Below are 22,242 nucleotides of genomic sequence, written 5' to 3' on the forward strand. Positions count from 1 at the left end.
TAAGAGTTGCAAACAGATTTAGTATCGAAGCTAAACACCATTGACACACAGCAGTGGTGGAAAAATTCAGAAATCCTTGGACTTCAGTTGATTATTTCCATTTTATGCTGCTTTATACAGTATAATACTGCATTGCAGAGAGAGATATTGTGCTTTTTTTTAGTTCACTACAGGTATTTGGCAGCTATGATGTTCAGAACAGAAATTTACATTTCAAAGTGCAGAGTGCATTGGTATATATTAAGCCAGTGTTTCCCAACCTTTTTTGCTTATGAACACCCAAAAACAGTATCTACTGTTGCCACTTGTTCAAATCGAATTAGATAAAATTCTTTAATATTTCACGCACACAAAAAAAACAATGATTGCATTAAAGGTCCAAAAAATTAATTTCTGTTGCACAACTTTGATTTTCATCTTTCCAAGTCTATTAATCCTATCCAAACCTAGATTTGTCACGCTTTGGGTTGGAAAACACTTGACCCAAGAACCTAACTTTATATATAAATTAGTTAAAGCTACATCCAACTCAACCAACACCAGTAGTAAAATGCTACTTAAAGTATATCAACATATCAATCCATCAGTATTAATTATGATGTGATATGTATTAGTCAAGGGGTCATTTCTTTAGCACAGTATTTTTACTTAAAGTGCATGTTGCTGCTAATACTTCCAAATTTTGACAGAATGAACGAATGAAGGACTGGTATACTGTATTGTTTGAAAATATAATACATAAATATAAACAAAATACATAAAGATTGCAAAATAAATAAAAGACTCTGACTTTGTAAATATTTCATTCAGGAAATAAACCTCAGAATGTCTTTCTGTCATGCCATAAGCTGTCACATTGACACATCTTTTTATAGCAGGTGGCATCTGTGACTGCTGCCGCACAAACATCAACAGCAATGGACTTTACGACACTGACACCAGACAAAGAGGGTGGTCAAAGCATGTGGCAACATCATAAGCAGAGCACTGACGAGAGCAGCTTCACAGATGGAGGTCACAGCAGCTAGATGGTACGAGCACATGGGACACAGGTATTGGCAGCTTGACAGACAGCACCAGATGGGGCAGCGGGAGAGGTGGAGAGGAGGAGGAGACAGGAGGAAGGGAGGTGTCTAGTGCAGAGGAATAGGCGCTGCAAGGCAACATGCTTTGCAGCTGATGTGAGGAAAGTTCAAGATTAAATGTCTTTCAACATGGAAGAGAGAAAAGTGGAGAGAGTCCAAGAGGGGACGAGGGAAACGGTGAAAGAGAATACAGGAATGTAATAAAACAAAAGAAAAACAGACAACAGATGTTTGCTCTCTTACCCTCATACTGCCAGTCTGAAGGGGTCAGGGGTTAGTGGAGCCAGAGGGAAGCAGAGCAGAAAGAATGAAAGGAAAGAAAAGCATGAAATTGAGGAACAGCTCTAATGTTAGGAAAGGATATAAAAGATCATTATTAAAAAGAACAAATAACAGAAAATAGGGGAAAAGAGAGGCAGTTTCATTGACATAGAAGGCTCCCCAAGAGGTATGGTGTATGTAACTGAACCACACACATGTTTTTACAAAAATATGGCCAACAAATCGCTCCTTGTTGCCAGCAGCTGCTGGCTGACATTATTCCAAAAGAGAAGTAGTGGGGTGCATTGGAAATATGAATCAATTTAAAAACTAAAACACTTTCCTTCACTAAATTAAGTGGAAAAGGAAAAACAGCATGAAAGAGCATGGGAACCCATATGCAAGTTATTCAACATCTCCTCCGATCTCTCTTTCTTAAATTGCTCTGCCTCCATCTTGTAAGATATTGAATCTCAAGAAGCATGCTGTCAGGTGATGTCTGCTTACATTACACGTAATCAGATACGGGCAGGAAAAAAAAACACATCGTCAGTGACACCACATCAATAGTCAGCGCTATAGGGTTTCACACCCACCTTCTGTTGCCTGACTTCAGTCGTGCAACTGAGCACCTGAGCACCAGGTGCAAAACAGTGGATAGTTTTCTTATTAAATATGCATGCCCCTGAGCCTTCACTAATGTGATGGTTTAAAAGTGCATATTAATTAGAGATAAAAACCTTATGATGCTGTGTGGCTGCATTTTTAATCACGGCTGCTTCCAAAGTACAGATCCACAGAAGAATTAGCAGTTAAATGGCAATGAAAACCTGAGGCTACAGTACGGAATATTTCCAACAAAATCAATAATGTGTCAATCATTTTCATTTCCTTCTTTCATCTAATTTAAATTCTAACTTCTGAAGAATTTATGTGGAGCAGAGAGTTACATCCATATAAGGCATCTCTTCTTGTTCTATATGTAACTGACTGTGTGAGAATCCTGCCTCAAGTTCAATAAGTTGTAAAGCATGCACAGCCTTTTCTGATCTAAAATATCTATAGTTATCAACACACTCATGTGGCGCTGCTAATTCCTCACGTGCACTCACCATTTGCTTAAAGAGTTCTATGATTCTATGGCAATTAGAAAACCTGCACCCATCTGCTGAAGAAATAGAAGGAAGATGGTTTCCCTTAATAGCGACAAAATGAACAGAGCAAGTGGGTCACACCTCGCAATCGGAGACATAAACAACAAGCAACATCAAAATAAGTATGCAAATCTGCTCTGAGAGAATAAACCCTGTGTGAAGTAGAAAGAGCGTGCACATGTGCGCGTGTGTGAGCGTGCAGAATAAAAGTTACTTGCACTCATTTTGAGAAGCTTTTTAAGGGATCACAGATAGTCTGTTTTGTTAGTTTTGCATGTGTGTGTTCAGGCACAAATGTGTCCGTGTGTACATCTGCGTGTGTGCATGCATGCACGCGTGTGTATGCTGCTTTAAGTGGTAGTTGTGGCAGTAGAAGAGAAGTGAGTCTGCTTTGAAGATACAACGACAGAACGAGGAGGGATGAAGAATAGTGCCTCCATTTGCAGTGCTAATGGTCCTATATTGTAATCAGAGCATATGTTGTTGTGAGGCACACACATACGCATACATGAATATAGACAGACATACACACAACCTCAAAGCCATGAAGTGTGCTCAGTCATTTTCACTATGAAATTAAAATGATCCCTCTTGCCAAATTTACACCTTTGAGCAGGGGTTGATATTTTCTAATGATATTCGATATCAAGCTTTCCTCCCATTAAAAAAAACCCTTCTAAAACAATAATCCCCTCCCTGCAGCACTCACGATAATAATGCAGGATGAAACCTGCAGACCCTTACACACATATACAGTTCACATACATGATTGGAAAACTACTTATAGATTAATCCACTTATCTGGAAGAGTGTGTCCAATTCGGGAAAACCTTTAGGAAGAAAAAGTGGCAGAAGAACCAGAGATAATTTGGTGCAGGAGCAGGATGGTGTTTTCAAACAGCAGAGAAGAGCCAAGCTTTTCATATAAAACCATGGAAATATGGAGTATGTACACAGCAGCTATAATGTTGAGTATACATCTGTGAAAGGGGAAAAAAGGAGGCAGGAAATATAAATATCCCGAGAGATGTGCCCTTGTCAGTCTGCAAAAGTGAACGTCGCGTGTAAGTCACGCCAAAATGTGACGCAGCTGTTTAAAATGGTAACCAGTCAAAAACAATACAGAGCACAAGAGTGGGAGCAGGATGAAAGACACAGTTGATCATACAGCTCAGAAAGAGGAGCATGCAGCAAAATGGGAGCTCACGGAGGTCTGTCTTTTCAACAAGTCTGCTCAACAGGCACGGAGTGGTGTTTGCCTCTTATTAACGTTCTTCATTCTTTGGTAAAGGGCTGGTGAATGCTTGTGCTATATTTTGTGCAATCAGAATAGCACTTAGACTTAAAGATTACTGTATGGGAAAGCGCAGTATGCTTTGCTCATTGTGGTGGGAAATCACGTGGAAAAGAGATACTGAACAGTTTTTCAGTCATCACTGGCTGAGTGCTGCTGTTTTAGGATGCTTGACAGATTCACTTAAGTATGTTTCAAAAAACCTAAATGTGTATAATATGCAATTTGCTGGATATTGAAACAATGCTGACATAGTTACTAACAGTAACTAACAGAGTTTATATGGGGATATAGATTGTTTTTAATTGTTTTTTAATTAATCATTTTAATGATTAAATGTACACATATTATACACATGCGTAAGATGGTCAAAAGGTCCGATTGACTAGACAAGAAACTCTGACTTAAAGAGCAGACTGAACTGTGGCTGTATAACTGGCCGCCTTGCAGCAGGCTGGACCTCCAAACTCTCCTCGACTATACGATGACACACAACTTACTCCCAGTCAATACTGTGCATAAGTCCATGATGAACCTATAAGTCTTACAGCATATTCTCAAAGCAGTCAAGGAGAGAAAAGTAAAGTCAGTCAAGCTTGCTAAGTAGGAGTAGAATAATATTCATACTATATATTATGTATCACCAAGGGAACAAGACTGCAAAGCCAATAATCTTTATTGGCTTTGCCAATAATTTTATTTTTATCTCTCACTGCAGGAACATTGTAGACCAACTTTGGTTTGTTGGAATGTTGGAAAGTTTCACACGGGAGAGGAATTTAAAACAGGAGAATCAAACAAATGCAACAAGCAGCATTCAACTACTAACAGGTAAGGCACCGTACACTTCAGAGAACGGATTCAAAGACAATCAAAAGATTCTAACTTTGATGTTTGGGTAATTTGCTCTTACCTGAAGAGATCTCCTCAATAATCAAGCTAACATTGAAGCCACAAAACTTCAATTACAAAAATGATAAGTGCTCGTCTCACAGAGGAATGAGGTGGAAGAAACAGATGCAAGTGACTTCAATCAATTTGTAGAAACAACAGTTTTACATTTTACAAAAAAGAAAAAGAATCAGACAATGCAAATAAAACAGTGAAATGCTTGCTTGGCTGCTTCAAAACTTTAAACATCCTCTGCCTTAGATTAACTGGTAATATTCAATTTTCACATAGTAATTAAGACTGACTAAATTGTAACGTTTAACAGTGCTGAAGCTCATTTTGGCATATGCAGTGGTAGAAATAATAGGCAAACAGAAGGTACTGGAAGGTTTTGGAAAGTGCAAAGGGTGTCTGTACACTCTTACATTAGTTTAAATAAAAACTATATATAGCTATAGTTTAAATAAAAGCTATATATATTTAAGACTGTCTGTGATGCAGACAACCTCTACAAGGCAGCTCATCGACTGCTATACTACCAGAGCAACAAGGCAGTAGCAAAATTAATTCTGCTCACTGACATTTAGTTTCAAAAGGCATCTTTACCTGCCACTCGATTCAATAGTCTGTGCTTTCCTGTGGCTTCATGTGCAAAAGCACCTTTTTAGCAACCAATAAATCAAACTTCTGCTCCCTGAGAGAGGAGATCCTAAAAAGAAAAAGGGAAGACTTTAAAGGACAACTAACCTAACAAGCAACATGGTCCAGGAGGCTGCACTGGCTCAATCAATCTGGTACACCTTCATGACAAACCTACTGCAAACTTACAAAAGGATCTGAGATCACATCTTATTTAGATTGCAAAAAAATGCAAATCATTCTGCAAATTGCAGTGAAACACACTTGGCCTCACTAGATGTGGTGCAGCAGCAGGAGGGTGTTTCTTGATTCTTGACAAAGGGCACAAGCAACGAAGTAGAAACTCATTTGCCTTTCTTTTAGATGGATGGCCAATGGCCAACTCAAGGTTCCTCTCACACTATATTTCCATAGGCAATCATAGATGCTTCTGCCCTTTCATATAAATAACAGGAAATATGTAACGATAAGGGAATGTCTAATGAAGACTATGAAAAACTCATCCATCACAGACATGAAGAGATGATTTGGTCCACCTGAGGGAGGGACTGACCTGAGGGACCTCTGGTCTGACCAGCATTAACCAAAGAAAATTCAAGGTGGAAGGTTAGAGTTATGACTGATCCCCGGGCAGGCAGCCCAGGACCGGGATAAGTGGGGAACAGAGCAAACACGGACACTGTTTTAATTTCCCAGTTGAATTGATAGAGTTTATTTTGCATGGATACATGTCCAGCGGGGCAGAGGGGCATTCTTGGACAAGTCCAGTCAGGCCTGGCAAAATACGATGAGACAGACAAAGGGCAGCTGTCCAGTGTCACACATTGCCAGGTAATGGCTGCTCATGGGGAGACAGCAGGTCAGAACAGATGAGCAGTCTGTGTTATAGTAAAGGGGGCTGGGGCCAGCTGTCCACTGGGGTTAGCTGTCAAAGCTGTGCATTGCATTTCACAGAATACAGTAAAGGCCCCCCTCTAGGTCAAAGCAGACTCCACTAGTCATCTCTGTCTTTGACTTTAAAGGTTTATATTAGAGATTTTTCTATTGCTCATATAGTAGATAGTAGTAGTAGTTTTGTTTTAAATCTCATGTTTCCTAAATAAACATACATTCATATGTTTCTATCAACACAGGGAGGACAAAAGACATTGCAAGACTCTACACAATAATACGTGCCAAGAGACACAATCAGCAAAAACCAGACTGACAAAGGTAGCACTGATTCCATGCAATTGCATTTGTTTAATGCACAGTTGTTAAATTATCTGCAACCGTTTAATTTAGTTTGGTTTTTTAAATTCACAGTTCTTGCTTTAAAGCAAGGTTTTCCTCACGTGGAAGTGATAAGCTATGGCCTTCATGACTTTATTTATGATTACAAAATGTAAGTTACTTATTAATTAAAAACATGAATACCAGCCTAAAATGCTCAGGTCTCCAGGTCAGATCAGGTTTATGATTGAGTACAACCATCTCCTTCACAAAAGAAAAAAACTTGATCGCTGTTCAGCAGCAATTAATTGAAAAAGAAAGTTGTTAAGAGCTTTCAATTACGGAGGAAGCATACTGCCACTGTCAGGAAATCTTCCCACTGGTTAATAAAATTGACATTTACGGTGTTGATTACACCCTCTATTTTCGTCAATATCTGAAGAGCACTTAAGTTTTTTTTGTAGCTATAATAACACAATAACACAAACACAAAATAACACACAATTCTTCATTGCAGTAAAGTATGTTAGTTTATATTGAATTTGATGAGATAGAAATATTTAACAGTATATTTCAGAGAATGGGTAATAGATTGGTTTGTGAAAACAGAGACCGGAGCATTTAATCCTGCTTATGTAGCCTGAGATCAACCTCATTCTTGTCAGTAACTTTACTCGATACACAAATGAACGGCAATATGCATTTACAAATTTACAAAAGAACAGAAACCAAGTATCTGAATCTCAAGAAAAACTTTGTTGTCTTCACAGTGAAGGGATTGTTTCAGCTTTGATCTCATGCCACTGCACTGCCCCAAGACAACAGATCTGACGCAATCATAAACCAACAAGGATCATAACAACCAACAATCTTAGAATTCAAACAAAATTAAGCGTAGAACAATACTTGGGAATCTGTCAGTTACGTTTCGAGAACAACCAAAATCTTGCAACACCACCCAACTCCCTTTTACACGTAGACTTTCAACCATCGCACATTCCCTTACTTGAGAGAAAATAAAACAGCTCAGTTGATGTGGAGACAGACAGAGCTGTGTGCTTCTTATTCCAGCTTGTCTATGTTTGGCACAAGGAATGCAATCACTGCTTCTGTCTCGCTCCAGATTTCTTATCATTAGAAGTGTTGGTATCTCTGTGGGGCTTATTTTTAAGGGTCACAAATGGGGTAGAATATGTCAGTGCGAAATGGAAGACAAATGGGAGAGAGAGACAGCGAATAAAGCAAACAAGGGTGAGGGGAGGGAGAAGCAATGGTGATTGGAACACTGTGAAAGGGATTTCAAAAAGATTGATGTGAAAATGAAATCTTGCAGCATCATGTAAATCATTAGTGGCTGATAATGGAAGAGAGAAAGGGATTACTTGACTGATGTGTAATCCCTTGCAGAGGCTCCCCCTCCTACTCTTCTTCAGACTTCCCCTTCACTGCTGTCTATCTTTGCCTCTCTGTGAGGTTAACCACACAGGAAGGAGGGCAAAGGTTGTAATCACACCCCAGTGAACAGTTCAGCACCCACATGCTCACATACTGAGCTCCAGTAGAGACTTATCGGTACAAACCCCAGGCAGCTCGGGGCCCGGTCTTACCAAGAGTGCCCCCCCCCCCTTCATTCTTGTGCTGCCTGATTACAGCCTACTGGCGGGCAGATTAAAACCCCTTCCCCCATCACTCCACTGCTCTCCCACTCCACAGGCTTCATGCTGCAGCCAGACACAGTCTGCACATCTGGCCCCTAATCAGACAATCCCAAAAATAGACAAACAATTGTGGGTCAGAATGGATGTGCAGATGGGAAGAGAGGGAGACAGGAATAAAGAGGGAGATAGTGTGTGAGAGGTAGGCTGTCATCACATGGCAGAAGCGTCCACAGGCATATCAACTAATCCTCACCTTAACAAATGGACAAATATAACACAGAATGTTAGTGTGTGGGTGTGTATGTGTACATGCATTTGTCTGACATCTGGGTTTAGCTGTGGGTGGATTTAGAGGTATGGACAGTGTGCATCTGTCCACTCCGCTCTGAGTTTGTTAAACTGCTAAGCGCACTAGTCTCCACTCACGCAAAGATCGATGGACGTGCAGGGTTGACATGCACATGTACAGTTAAAAACAAGTCTCAAGTTGGGAGAGACTATCTGAAGCAACAGTGCAGTGGACAATGTGAGGTAAGGAGGTGGACATGAGATGGCACATGGAAGTGATTATAATGAAATTTGAAAGCAGCAAATGTTCTAAAAGAAAGGAATGAAGGGAAAGAATACTGGGAGGATGTGGGAGGAGGAATGGAAGAGACAAACAGAGACAAAAAGGGAACAGTCTGAATATATCTAATGGCTGCCCCCTGTTAAGTTGAGACGAATCAGTCGTGTAGATTCTGAATTTTGTAATATTCTTTTTGTTGGTGAATAGGCTATTAATCAGTCATTTGTGGAAAGAGATAGACAGCAGTATTCATAAATATGCCTTTGGCTTTAATAAACAATATATGTTAAAAGATTCCGGCATAACCACATCCATCTGAGGATTTTTTTTTATTTTTTTTATCAGTTATAGAAAAGAAATCCTAACGTTTGTCAGTGTCAGCCCTTTTTTATCCCATTGTGTTCACACTGACATTAATTAGAGGTCTGAGATTCATTACGTCTCCTCGTTAATTAAACAAAAAAACTGAAAGACACTGAGACGCCCACTGGAAATTACTGTACGCATCACTCCACAGCTCAATGCCATCTAAACATCTCTGGTTGCTATTTTTATTTGACAGACGGACAACAAACAAGTTGACAGAAGCCAAGGTCGACTTGAGGTGGGCAGAACAGGGAGATTTATGAGAGAGAAGATGAGGGATGTGGTGTTGAGGGAGGTGAAAATCCCTCTTCAAACCAAGTTGATCCCTGAGTGACACTGAACGACGAGGGGAGGCAACAACGGCATCCACATTCACACTCATCCGTCAGACCACAACAACTCTGGTACACACACTCCCCAACACCCGCTGCTCCCTCATTACAGCTATGACTCTGTGGGTCATTTGCTGGTGGATTGTGATTCAATCACAGCTCATTTGCACACAGGGTATCACTAATTCCTAGCAGCCCCCCACCCCCCGCATACACACACACTTCAATTATTTCGGTCTGCAACCAGTCAAATTACATGCTGCAGCCACATCTATAATGAGCAGAATGAACTCCACCTCCAATCACCCCCACCTTGCTATGACACAGTCAATGCAGGACAATGTTGAGACAGCTTTTGATCATATCAGTGTAGATCACAAATCAACGATACCATGAGGTAGATGGTGAATCTGAGGTTGTTTGCTCTCGAACCAAGTTGTTTTTAAGGCCTCATGCTTTCAGCATTTGCATACTTTGAAGCCATACATATTTAGCTAAAAGGAAACAAAAAAGCTGTTAGTTGAAGTTGCGCAAGACAAAAATAAATTCAGTTATGAATCCTGAATCCTGTTTCAGCTTCTGTTTTGTCAGGCTGTTTGTATGCAATATCACAGAAAAATACAGGATACAGACTGACTGGCATCAATAATAATAACTTCAAAAAGCACATGGTGGTAATTTCTGCAGATTTCCCTTCACTGGAAGTAAGATGCCAAGCCCAAACCCTGAACAGCCTCATACCACACCTGAACTCAATAATAAAGAGGTAAGAGTGTCCTAATACTGTTGTCCATACAGAGTATTAAGTATCATAAACACATACCTGGCGTGTGTGAGTTTACAAATCTTCTTCAAAAGGGAACACCAGTTTAATTTTAAGTTTACATAAACCTCCTGTCTTGTTACACTTAAATGCTTTAGTAGGCGCAGATTCTCTGTACCATTATCATGGCCATCTTGGTACATCAGACGTGTCGTACCAGTATATACCTATGCCATGGCCCACTTTTCCAGCACAGCCAAACTTCACTTGCTGCCCTACACTATGCTTGAATCCTAAAGAGAACAGGAAAACACCACATACACACATACTCCATAGAGGTGCACCAGAGCTCCACAGCTGGTATTTTTTGGGTCAGTGGTTTCCACTGTGCACACAACATCATTTATCTATCAGTGTGGTCAAAATCTTTTTCATCTAAAAATGAACCCATAAGGCATTTGTTTACCTTCAGAGGCTCAGTCAGTCTATTAAAATGATATCATACACTCCCGTAAGGCAAGCCTCTTCAAATAAAATCTTAATTCAATTGACAGTAAGCGCAGATAATACCTTTATCTAAAAATGCGTTCACATTCATGAGCTTGTCAAGGAAGGCTGGGAAGCAGGAAAAGGATGAAAAGAAAGAAGGAAACAGCATTGGGATTTTAAAATTAACCTGAATTATGTGCAATATTGCCACACTTGGGAGAAGTGAAGCATGTCTCTGAGCATCTGCAGCTTTCCCTTCTTCACTATCTTTAAAGACCTGCCAATCTCACACAGCTGAAATTCACTTTTAACTGGCATCTGCTACAAAGTCAGTGAGTTGAGACTATAAATGCTAAGATTCCCTCTGTAATGTGGGAACTTAAATATGAAACTACAAGGACAATCCTCTTAGCACGATCAGTGAACTGTGTAGGAAGAAAGCTGGATTTATGACTTCTCTTTAAGTAATGTCTTCTGGAAAACATGTAAATTAGAAAGGGAGGACAACAAGAATACTGTGCAAAGATATGAGAGATGATGCACAATGTTGAGAGTTCACGTGATGGTAACATCTCTACTGCCTTCCTCTGCTGCCTCAGTGACACCAAACACTGCATTATTTGCAATAGCAGAATGACATCTAAGTGCAAATGTTCATATATATGATTTTTCTAACAGTATTCACAGCACACAACCTTAAGAAGAAATGCACAACATAAAACATGTTAACTAATACAAAATGTATTACCATGTTTTGCAAGTAAAGAACTTTGAGCTAGAAAACTATTTAAAAATATTTCAAAATAAGTTTTACTTCATTGGTCCATTTAGCAAGATTTGGCAATTTTTGAACTGTGAACAATTTTTGAGATGTTAAACTGTTAAAGCGGCCCACACCTCCATCTGGCAAATCAATTATCAGTTACCAAAGTGTTGCTGTTGTACAAAGGCTTTTCCACCATGATGGTCCTCTGACAGTAAAAGGAAACATTTTCTTTTCCACGTTACGAGTTTCCTCTTGGCAGTGCAGCTAGAGTTAACTGAAGAGGGGGAGGCCTGAGGGTGTTCGCCTCAGTGCTGGCGGCACATACCTTCAGTGTCCTGACCCCGGCTGTGGGTTAGCAAAGAGAGGATTGCCATTCCTGTCCCGAACCATCTGACGAGCCACCACCCCCGTCGCATCTTCTGTCAAGCCTTATTGCCTGCCCACCTGGACAAAAAAAAAAAGAAAAATAAATAAATAAACAGGAGAGTGGCTTTTTTTCGTTCATGTCTCAGTGAGCCCTCTAGTGCACATACGTACACAAGTATGTCCAACACACACATACACATGCACATTCACATCCGTCTACACATAGATGTCAATGTGTGTGATCTGATCTACCCTCAGGTCAATATTTTTGAGCACACACTGGATCTTAGCAGTGCCTGAGTTGGAGCGAAAACTTGCTGGTACCCCAATTCAGCAGCACAATGATGACATGATGTGTCTTGGACATATTTGTCTTTATACGCATACGTTCATATTATATTCCACTTGAAATGTATCTTTGTATGCATGTCGTTACATACATTACATGAAACGCACATCTTCACAGTTTGTTTGTTTAGTATATTTGATAAGTGATTCATCGATTTTTCTCCTGAGGCTTAGTTGTTCATACTTTACACATATTCCCAAAGATTGAACTTTTTGGTAAATTTGGCATTCAAGCTTCTTATCTGTCACAAATGAGCAAATCATTTGTCTTGCAAAGACAGTCAGCTTGGTCCCTTGTCCAGCAGAAAGATCCACTGGCCGCCTCGGTAGATTGCAGCTGATTGGAAAGGAGGGTGTTGGTGCTACAACTAATCATTTTGGCATTTTCATTCATTTTTTGGAATTTTTTAAATCAACCTTAACAAGGACATTTTAGTGCTGTTTTCTGATCGTTAAACTAGATGCGATTATGTGGTAACCTGAGACGCCAGGTGGTTCTTGTGAGTCCTGCACTTTGTAACTCAAGTCACTTGGGTGTAGAGGTAAAGGTACTCAAGTGGATAAAAGTCAGAGGTGCTGAAACTCAGTACCGATGACTACCAACCCATTTTAGGCACTGGATCTCAGAATCATTCATTGTATGTAACATAACAGTATGATCTAAATCAAAATCTCAAATTGAATGTGTGCACTTACTTCTGGATTACTCCAAAACCAAGTGAGTGGAATTCAAATTTCCAGTGTATATTTGACTTACCACACATGCAGATTCAAATTAAATTAAGGCCATAATCAAATTTACATGACTCATGTGCTAGGCAATATGTCAAAAACTCACATTTACCAGTGTGTAAAATGTCTTTTTCTGTAATTTGCTTGACAACTGATTTTAGGTAACTTTTATAAGCACCAGCCTAAGTCAATGGTGGGGGGTTTAATGACATAACACTGCACAACCAGATAAACTGAACATCCTTGTCAGATATATGACCTCGTGCCATCAAAATCCCAGGCTGCCAGCAGCAAAGAGAACCAAACTGAGAGACAGGATTTTCAGTAAATAACTTAGGAACTTAGGTCTTAGTAGAAATCATAAGCAAGCAGCACATGCAGATTGTATGGTAAGCCTTGTTGTGCATTACACACACAAATCTATAGCACACAGCCTCCACCCTGAGCTAGAGGAAGGCAAAGTGTCAGTGTGAGGAACAGAAAGGTTTCTTAGCTTCTGTCTGTCTGAGCTATTTGATGTCAGACCTATCTCACAAGGCTTACTCTCAGAGCAGGTGATAAGCTGTGAAATCAGCTTTCATTGCATATGCTAAAGGGACCGGAGAGGACTCACAAGCATCAACACTGTCATATCAAAGCATGTTTGGTAAAATCTCTAACTTATATTATCAGCATTTCTTCATTGGTAAGAGATGTCTCTCTCTTTTTCACTCTGTATCTCTAGGACACGCATTGTACATGTATTTATTTGCTTTTTTACAAGTCTGTGCAGTTGCACACCCAAACAAATTTTTTTACCACTGAACCAACAGACATCTTGCATGTACACTCAGTGGACAGCAGGAGACAGCTGTGTTTTCTTCTCTTACAGTGCAACAGCAAGAGAGATTTCACACTGGTTTCCTATTCTCTCGCTGGCTTCTCATCTCTCTGGCTCCCAGTGGTGTTCCTTTTTGAAGAAGATTTGATTTCCCACATTCGAACATCTATCTTTCTTAAGAGGGCCGAGTAAGATTGCTTTGATCCCTTTCACATGAGAAAACCCAGACCTGCACAACCAGCCACCCTGAAGAGGGAAGTTATTTCTTTCCATAGCTTCCTCCAAATCTCCTTTTGGTTGACATGGGAACGCTGCATCTCATTTACATAGGCTGACAACGATGTGCCTACAAACTTAATGAAAAGGGAACTGAAGAGACTGCTGACCGAGAGACCAGACACTGAAAGAATAATGTCTCTAATACTCCTCTAGTGCTCTCATAGTATTCCACGAATCACACTTTTGAGTCGTACTTTCAGCAACAATACAATGCTTTGATGAGAGTCACCAGCAACAGGTCAATTACACTAACGTACTGCATATAATTTAACTGCAATCCAACCACAACTCCCTCCAAGTTAAAACTGGGGTTGATAAATGAAAAAAAAATGGAAGGGTGAACTTCCTGGACTCAGATGTAGTCATGGCAATGTCGTGTTTAAGGGGGTAACAAGAGGTTGTTTGAGTTGGAGAAAGAAGCGAGAATAGCTAGAATTTGAACATATCCACCTTCTCCCTTTAAGCCTGTCTCCAAAGCCACTCCTCTGAATCACATGAATGCGCACTGCCTGGTGGCACTACAATAACAGCGCCTGATGGGAGATTCAGTATGTGTGAGCAGCGAGATCGCTACTTTCAACAAGCTCTCTTAGCTTTTTTCAGTCTAATAAATACAAAAATAAACTTTTCAGTTAAATGCCACGATCATTTAAACACAAGCAAGCGCACTTCAGTCTGACAAGGCTACCCGGCTTGGCAGTCGGTCTTCTACTCATTGTGTGCTTGTGTTAATGTTATTATTTGTCAGAACATAAATGAACATTTGTCGAATATCTAACCTTAAATAATGATGACAGTGATAAGTTGCAGTGCCATTGCCAGCAGCATCCAGCTATATCAGGTCTCATTCACATGTAAGAAAACACCTACACTGTGTGAACAATTATTAGGCAAGCTGTATTTTTGAGAATCAATTTTATCATTGAACAACTACAGTGCTCTCGGTCAATCAAAAATGTTAACAAACCTCAAACCTGAATATTTAAGGAAGTAATAGTGAGGTTTTGGTTTTCTTAGGAAAATATCCATGTGTGCACAATTATTGGGCAACTATACCACAGAGTGGAGCACTTCAATGCATGTGACAGAGCCTTGTCCTGCATAAAAATCACGGTCTTTTGACTGGCAGTAGGTTTGGGAGTTGATTTTGATCTCCAATCCAAAAAGGTCCAGCTAGCTCACCTTTAATAATACCAGCCCATACCAGTAGCCCACCTCCACCTTGTTAGGGTCTGAGTCAAAGTGGAGCCCTGTGCCCATTACTGATCCAGCCATGGGCCCATCCATCTGGTCTGTCAAGAGTAACTCTCATCTCAGGACTCCATAAAACCTTTGAAAGATCGGTCTTCAGATATTTCTTGGCCCAGTGTTGATGTTTCAGCTTATGTGTCTTGTTCAGTGGTGGTCGGGTTTCAGCCTTCCTGACCTTGGCCATGTCTCTGAGAACTTAACATCTTGTACTTCTGAATGCTCCAGGTAGGATGCAATTCTGGAACATGACAGTACTGGAGAATAACGGGTTACTGCTAACTTTACGTTTGATTCTTCTCAAATCTTTGGCAGTTAATTTGCGTCTTTTTTTTCTCAACACGTTTCTTGCGACCCTGTTGGCTATTTGCAACAAAAAGTTTTATCTCAGCATATCTTAGCAATTTCAAGACTGCTGTATCCTTCTGAAAGACTTTTTTTTTAGAATTTTTGGCTATTTAAAGTCAGTGAAATTTCCTTTTTGGCCCATTTTGCCTGGGGAACAGAAGCTGTCTACTAATTATGCCCACCTATAGGGTGTTGATCTACAGGCTATAATTCGTAATCACACAAATACACAACACCTGATATGCTTAAATCCAATAAGCATTTAAGTTTATACAGCTTGGAGTAGAAAAATACGGATAAAAATGACGATCAAAATAGCTACTTGCCTAATAATTGTGCACACAGTGTAACGATACCTCCAACCAGCCTTGTCAAAGACTTTGGTCATGCATAATTGGGGCGCAGGCAGAGACACACTGGTAGGCAGATACACAGATACATCCAATAATTTCATTCAGTCCAAATAAAAGAAGGGTCAAGAAGGAACAGATGATGTTAAAGGTAGGGTGAGAAAAGGTGAATGAAGCAATCACAGTTATGGATTACATAGAGGGTGAAGATGCAGTTCTTTATCCCCTAAGTGCAGGGGCTTTGCGCTCCCTGAAAGAAAAAAAAAAAAGCTACAGCTTGTCTCTCTCTTTCTTCCTCTGTGTTCCTTCGATCGTCTCTCATCCGGCATCGATTTTTTTTTCCACCTCTTCCTGTTCGTGTGCTTTGGTGTTGACAGACTGTCAGAGATTTCTTGCTAACAGAAATCACAACTTTTTATCAACTCTTTTAGGCAAACAGCTAACACTAACAGCAGGAGTCGGTATATTATAAGTAATTTATTGCTCCCAGCAAACAGAAGTATGACTACTGAAATTTTCAGACATTCTTCTAATTGCAGAGTCAAAATTAACACCAGACACACATCACGCATCATCACTAGAGGTTTGGTCATGAGTTGTAAAGAAAAAATCAATACTAATTTGTCCCAGTTGTTTACTTCTTGCAGCACATTAAACAAGCTGAAAAGTGAAAACTGAAATTTCACAATCGCATAAATGTATCAACCAGGAGCGAGTTATTCTCTGGACAATTTTGTTAAAAGGTCAAAAGGACAAAAACTTATAAAGTAACTTTTTTGTTGTAATTTAGTGTTTAGTGGAGCAAATAGGAAAGAGGCAAGAAAAACATTCAAACATTAACTTTTAATCATCTTTAAATTTCTATAGCTTTTGCATCTTTCAAATCGATGCTGCCAGAACATATAAGTTTAACCTAGTACTGGCTAAAAAAATAATACAATAAGTTTGATGCAGGTTCAAAACATCCATCCATTTTCTATACCACTTATCCGTCAGGGTCGTGGGGGAGCTGGAGCCTATCCCAGCTAACTACAGGCGAGAGGCGGGGTACATCCTGGACTGGTCGCCAGTCAATCGCAGGGCCAACACACAAAGACAAACAACCACACACTCTCACACTCACACCTAGGGGCAATTTAGAGTAGCCAATTAACCTCATGTGCATGTTTTTGGTATTGTGGGAGGAAGCCGGAGTACCCGGAGAAAACCCACGCAGGCACAGGGAGAACATGCAAACTCCACACAGAAGGGCCCAGACCGAGATTCGAACCTGGAACCTCTTGCTATGAGGCGACAGTGCTAACCACTGCATCATGGTGCTGCCTGGTTCAAAACATTTCTTGAGATACATATTAAAAAAAAAAAAAAAATCTAGCTACATAGATTAGAACTCTACATATTCAGATGCAAAATGTTCCTTTCATGTAGGGGCTGTATGAAACTGTGTAGTGCTGCTTTATCCCCACAAACCGCTTTTCCTGTTTTGTGTCTGCATCTATTCAGTCCTACAAAACAGAGAATGTGGATCTGAGATTATGACCACTGAAGCAGTGAAGTGATGACATCTTACTGTTGTTTTCCAGCTGTTAAGTGTGGGTGTGGATTCTGCTCCTTTCTGATAGCTGACAGGGAGCATTTGTGAGTGGGTCAGCCTAAAACCAGTGTCTGTTAAATATGTAACAGCATAGTCAACAACTGAAGAACAAAATGGACTAGAAACAGAAAAGCCTCACTGACATAATCTGACTCATGTGGCGCTTCAACGGTCTGGCTGTTGCATATTTCACACCAGTTTAAATACTAGTGCTGGGCAATGTCCCTCAAATCATTATCACTGTATTTTCAAGGATATATTGTGCGTCATGATATGGTAATGCACATAAAAACTAATGCACAAAGCAAACTGTGTTCTGAGAGAACAAACCCTTCATATGCATAAAACAAAATGTCCATTAACACATTTTGGAAGTTTTTAAATCACAGTTTGCTCAAAACCACTGCTTTAAATACATGACGACAAGGTAATACACTGCTGAAAGCTAACAAATGCTAACACTGAATTACTATGTGGTCTTGAAAAGTTGTACTAGATGCTAAAAATGAAACAAACACAATGAACAACTGCCTAAGGGTGACCGGAAGGCAAAAACCACAACTGCAGCTTTACCTGCTTTACATGGCCCATACCACAATGAATCCCTCCTTCAAGGACATTTTTTGCTGAAACTGTTTAAAGAAGATTTTGAACCAACTCTTAAGATCATTTTGGAGGCTGTAGTTTGTGGTGCATTGCACTACATTACACTAAAAGACGTTTCTTTATTGAACTGAGATTCATAGTTTTGGTACAATAAGCTTATCTAGTTTGGGGAAAGCGATTGGTGTCAGTGAATTTCTCGAAATTTCCAACATTCATCAACCAAGCGCCTCATGTGCAAACTCGAGAAAAAAAGAGTCATTTCTCAATAGATTTGACGTCCTCATTAATCTCATATCAACCTCCTCCCCTTTGTGCAGATAATGAAAACTGCAGACTCATCAGTATAACAAAAGCACCAGATTACACCATAAGTGCCTCCTCCAAGTCCCCAAACAATGCAGTCATGTCATCCAATTGATCAAGGAACTATAAATTATGCAAAGATCTAAGTCATAAAACCTGGGAAATGCCAGCAGCATATGGATTCATAAATTAAGTATCTGCTATCACAAAAGCTGCAACAAAGTATGAGTATTTGTTTAATACTCATGTTTACAACCTCATTACTTCCCAGTTTGGACGATAATAGAAGCAGAGTGCCCTGTCATATTCACATTTAAAACACAAGCAACACTCTGAACAGGAACACAGAAAACATTAAGTTCAAATAAACATTGGATCGGAAATGGATTTATAGTCAACACTATTAAAGTTAAAATGCTCTGATAGGCTCCAATACCAAACAAGCACATGGAAAATGGACTGGGGCAACTTGGCACGTCATGAATTATTTTATGAGATTAAAAGTATTTGATTTGCAGCGTTTTATACAACAATACTGATGCTGTCTGTGTGTCAGCTTGCTAAGTAACATTTTATATGTAATATATTTATCACCACACTTGCCAGCACTCCTGGCATTCACAGGAATGTCAGTGCTTCCCAGTGTCCACCAAAGTCGCACCGTTCGCATATTTCTTCCATTATCAAAGGCATTCACTCAGAAATTGGAAGACAGCTCCAAACCAAAAAAAAAAAAAAAAAAATTTCATGTTTCCACAGCAACAAATCTGCACAACAGATTGACTACGTTGGCAGAGCACCATAGAAGAGATGTTATTCGTAATTTCATCTTGAAAAAAGAAAATAAAGCTTGTTCTTCTCTAAACAGTCTGTGCTTCATTTACATTAAAACATGCTAATATGTTGTGTGTTTGTTGTAATATACGATGATGACTTTATGGATAAACATGTGACTCATAGAATCACCGACGGAAGCTTTGACAAGCTTAGAGCTTGCCAGCCAGTTACTCTACAGCACAATCCCTTTTAAAAGTGATGTAATTCAGACTTCAGTTCAGACAAAAATACATAGGTGCATTTGAATGTCAAGCGCTCTACAATTTGCCCGTCTTTCACACACACACACACACACACACACACACACACCAATGGAAGTGAGCAACCCTGCAGGCCTGGCCATGGGGAGCAATTTTGGGTTTAGTGTCTTGACCAAGAAAAGTTTGACCTGTGGAAACCAGGAAGCGAGGATGAAACCATCATAGCTGTGATCATTATGAACACAAAGTGGTGAGCATGTAAATCTAATACTGGGAGTTATCGTCTTAGAATAGAGTCACACAGTGCAGTAGTCTTTACAAAAATATAATAATAATATATTAGTCTGGAAACGGTATATGCAGGGGGGTCAGAATGAGGGAAAGCATGGGACTCCGTTTCCAGAGCTCCATGTGAAGAGGACCCCCATGCCTCAAAATCAAGCACGTAACATACCTGTCACAGTAACGCAACACCAGCAGCTCAGCTCCAGTGTGTAACTCAACACAAGGGAATGTAAACAAACCTGACTTTAAGCAAGGTCACACACAGATGCACACGTGCATACATGTGCAACAAAATCTACAGAAAAGCAAATAAATAAATCAATAAATAACGCAAATGTTCAGTCAGCTTGGTTAGGTGAGCCAGACCATTGCAGGGTACCATTCATTACCTGCTGGGAGATGTAATCAGTGGTAGCTAGAGGCTCTAATGATGGGAGTGATTAGCCCCAGCTAACAGGCTGACTGGCACATGGCTCACAACCAGCTAGAGATAGCATTCAAATAACTAACAGACCAAGTTCAGGCTGAACATCCAGGCAAGCAGCTGGTGCTAAAGCCTCATCTCTCTCTCTCTCTCTCTCTCTCTCTCTCTCTCTCTCTCTCTCTCCTCTCTCCTGTGTTGATCTATGCAGCCCACCCACACCAGTTCATAAACAGCAAAACAAATCATTAACTGATTACTGTAAGGCATTGGAATTTCGATCACTGGGACAGGGGAGATTTTTGAGCGAACACTGCGACTCCTGCTCTGCACTGCAGGGCAGGACTCTCCTTTCACACTCCCCCACAGTTTCAGCTGCACCAGACCGTCTTAGCTTACTATGAGAATTAATTGTGTGAACCGGACTTGACATCAGCAAACTGAACACATCATGCTTATGTTGACTAATCCGTCTGGTCAGTGCTGTTTGAACCAGGGGATTCAGCTTCCTCTGAATGGAGAGCTCATTTAGGAAACAGCTTTTTAATTTGCTTCTAAAGTCACAGTGAAATGAAAAATGGCTTTCATACCTCATTAGTTTTTTTCCATTTTCCATGCCATGATACACACCTATTTAACACTAAATGCCAAATTTCAGTTTTACTTCCATCGAAAGAGCGCATCATTAATGGTTCATCTTATGGAACAAAAGTAGGTCCAAACTTCAATCAATAAATGTCTCTGATGAATAAATGTCTATGAGTCCCCCGTGCAATTATATTACCCTAACACACATCAGATTGGTTTACGTTAAGTGATCACTCCCTGCATTAAAGCCTGCTCTGATCTTTCATTATAGTGTAACAAATTAGGGAATAAAGAAGTTTTCAAAATGCTGTTTACTAACAATATAAGTTTTAACTTATTGCTTCAGGAGGGCAAAGAGGAGAAAAAAACAGAAAGTGAAGTAGAGCCGTTCATCAACATAATAACATATCACATACGGCTGCATAAATACAGCTGTAATTGCCACAATTATTCATCCATCTTTGTGAAAGAGGCCATTTTTAATCTTCTACTCTAAATATTGTTTTTTTTTTTTTTACATGAAATCAGAAATATATATTATGATAATATTATAATAAAAAATTATAACGCTACAACAACACCCGGCCAAATCAAAGACGTGCTAACACAAGATACTTTTCAGCAATGAAATGAAAACACTTATGGCAGCAGCAAAAGTCAAGGTTAGATAACCACAATATGACTAAAACAAACACCTGAGATTGATCAGACAGTTGACCTATGAATCAAGAGCAAACAGAGCTATAAATGCAAAGTCTAAGTGTTACAACCAAGCATAACTGGTTTGGTAAACAACCTTTGCAGGTTTATATCCTGATATAATTTCACAAATGTCATTTTATCCTGGTCTTAAAGGCTATACTGCAGTTTATGAGACTGTTGTAGCTGAGTGACTACATTATACCACACTAAAGCACCAAAAGTAATCAGTATTCACATTATTGGAAGCAGTTTGCTTTGAGGGTTTTGGAAATGGGTTGTAGGGATCACCACTGGATGGTTCGAAAATTTAATTTACTTGTTTGTCCTTAATCACAAACACTGCGGGTGCTTCCCTCTGTAGGATGATGTAACTGCTATTATGACATGAGAGATTCCCAACTGAGTGCTTATTGTGTGCATGGGGGTGGCTGTGGGAGCAGTGATCTCAATGTGCTCTTGACACAGAAATGAAAAGCTATTATCCAGTTAGTGCTCATTTGGTTTCCCTAATTATGCAACCTTTTTTTTTTTTTTTAATTTTCATCCCACCTCTGTTACAAGGTGCATTTTATCATATTCCCTATGGGGAAGTGTGCTGAGTTGACTGGTGCTGATGCTAAATGTAAATGTAAAGGTTGGGATGTTTAGCCTGGGTATTTCTGTGGGAAAGACTGACCCTAATGGGAAAATGTATAAACACCATTATGTGCTTTTGTAGTGCTGCTACCAGCAAATGA

The 22,242-nt window shown here is 39.8% G+C and overlaps 1 protein-coding gene across 9 annotated transcripts in view; it reads right to left on the bottom strand.

Moving 5' to 3' along the window:
• The window catches only part of LOC124065958 (protocadherin-15-like), a 181,045-nt gene that overhangs the window by 115,258 nt on the left and 43,545 nt on the right, over nucleotides 1-22,242 (bottom strand). For all 9 annotated transcript variants that reach the window (XM_046401952.1, XM_046401951.1, XM_046401945.1 and 6 more), the window contains one exon: nucleotides 11,804-11,922. In XM_046401952.1, coding sequence (XP_046257908.1) covers nucleotides 11,804-11,894 — 91 coding nt within the window. In that variant the 5' untranslated portion in view covers nucleotides 11,895-11,922. The remainder of the gene's footprint in view (nucleotides 1-11,803; nucleotides 11,923-22,242) is intronic.

Source organism: Scatophagus argus, chromosome 10 (assembly GCF_020382885.2).
Source record: "Scatophagus argus isolate fScaArg1 chromosome 10, fScaArg1.pri, whole genome shotgun sequence".
Taxonomy (NCBI): Eukaryota; Metazoa; Chordata; class Actinopteri; family Scatophagidae; genus Scatophagus; species Scatophagus argus.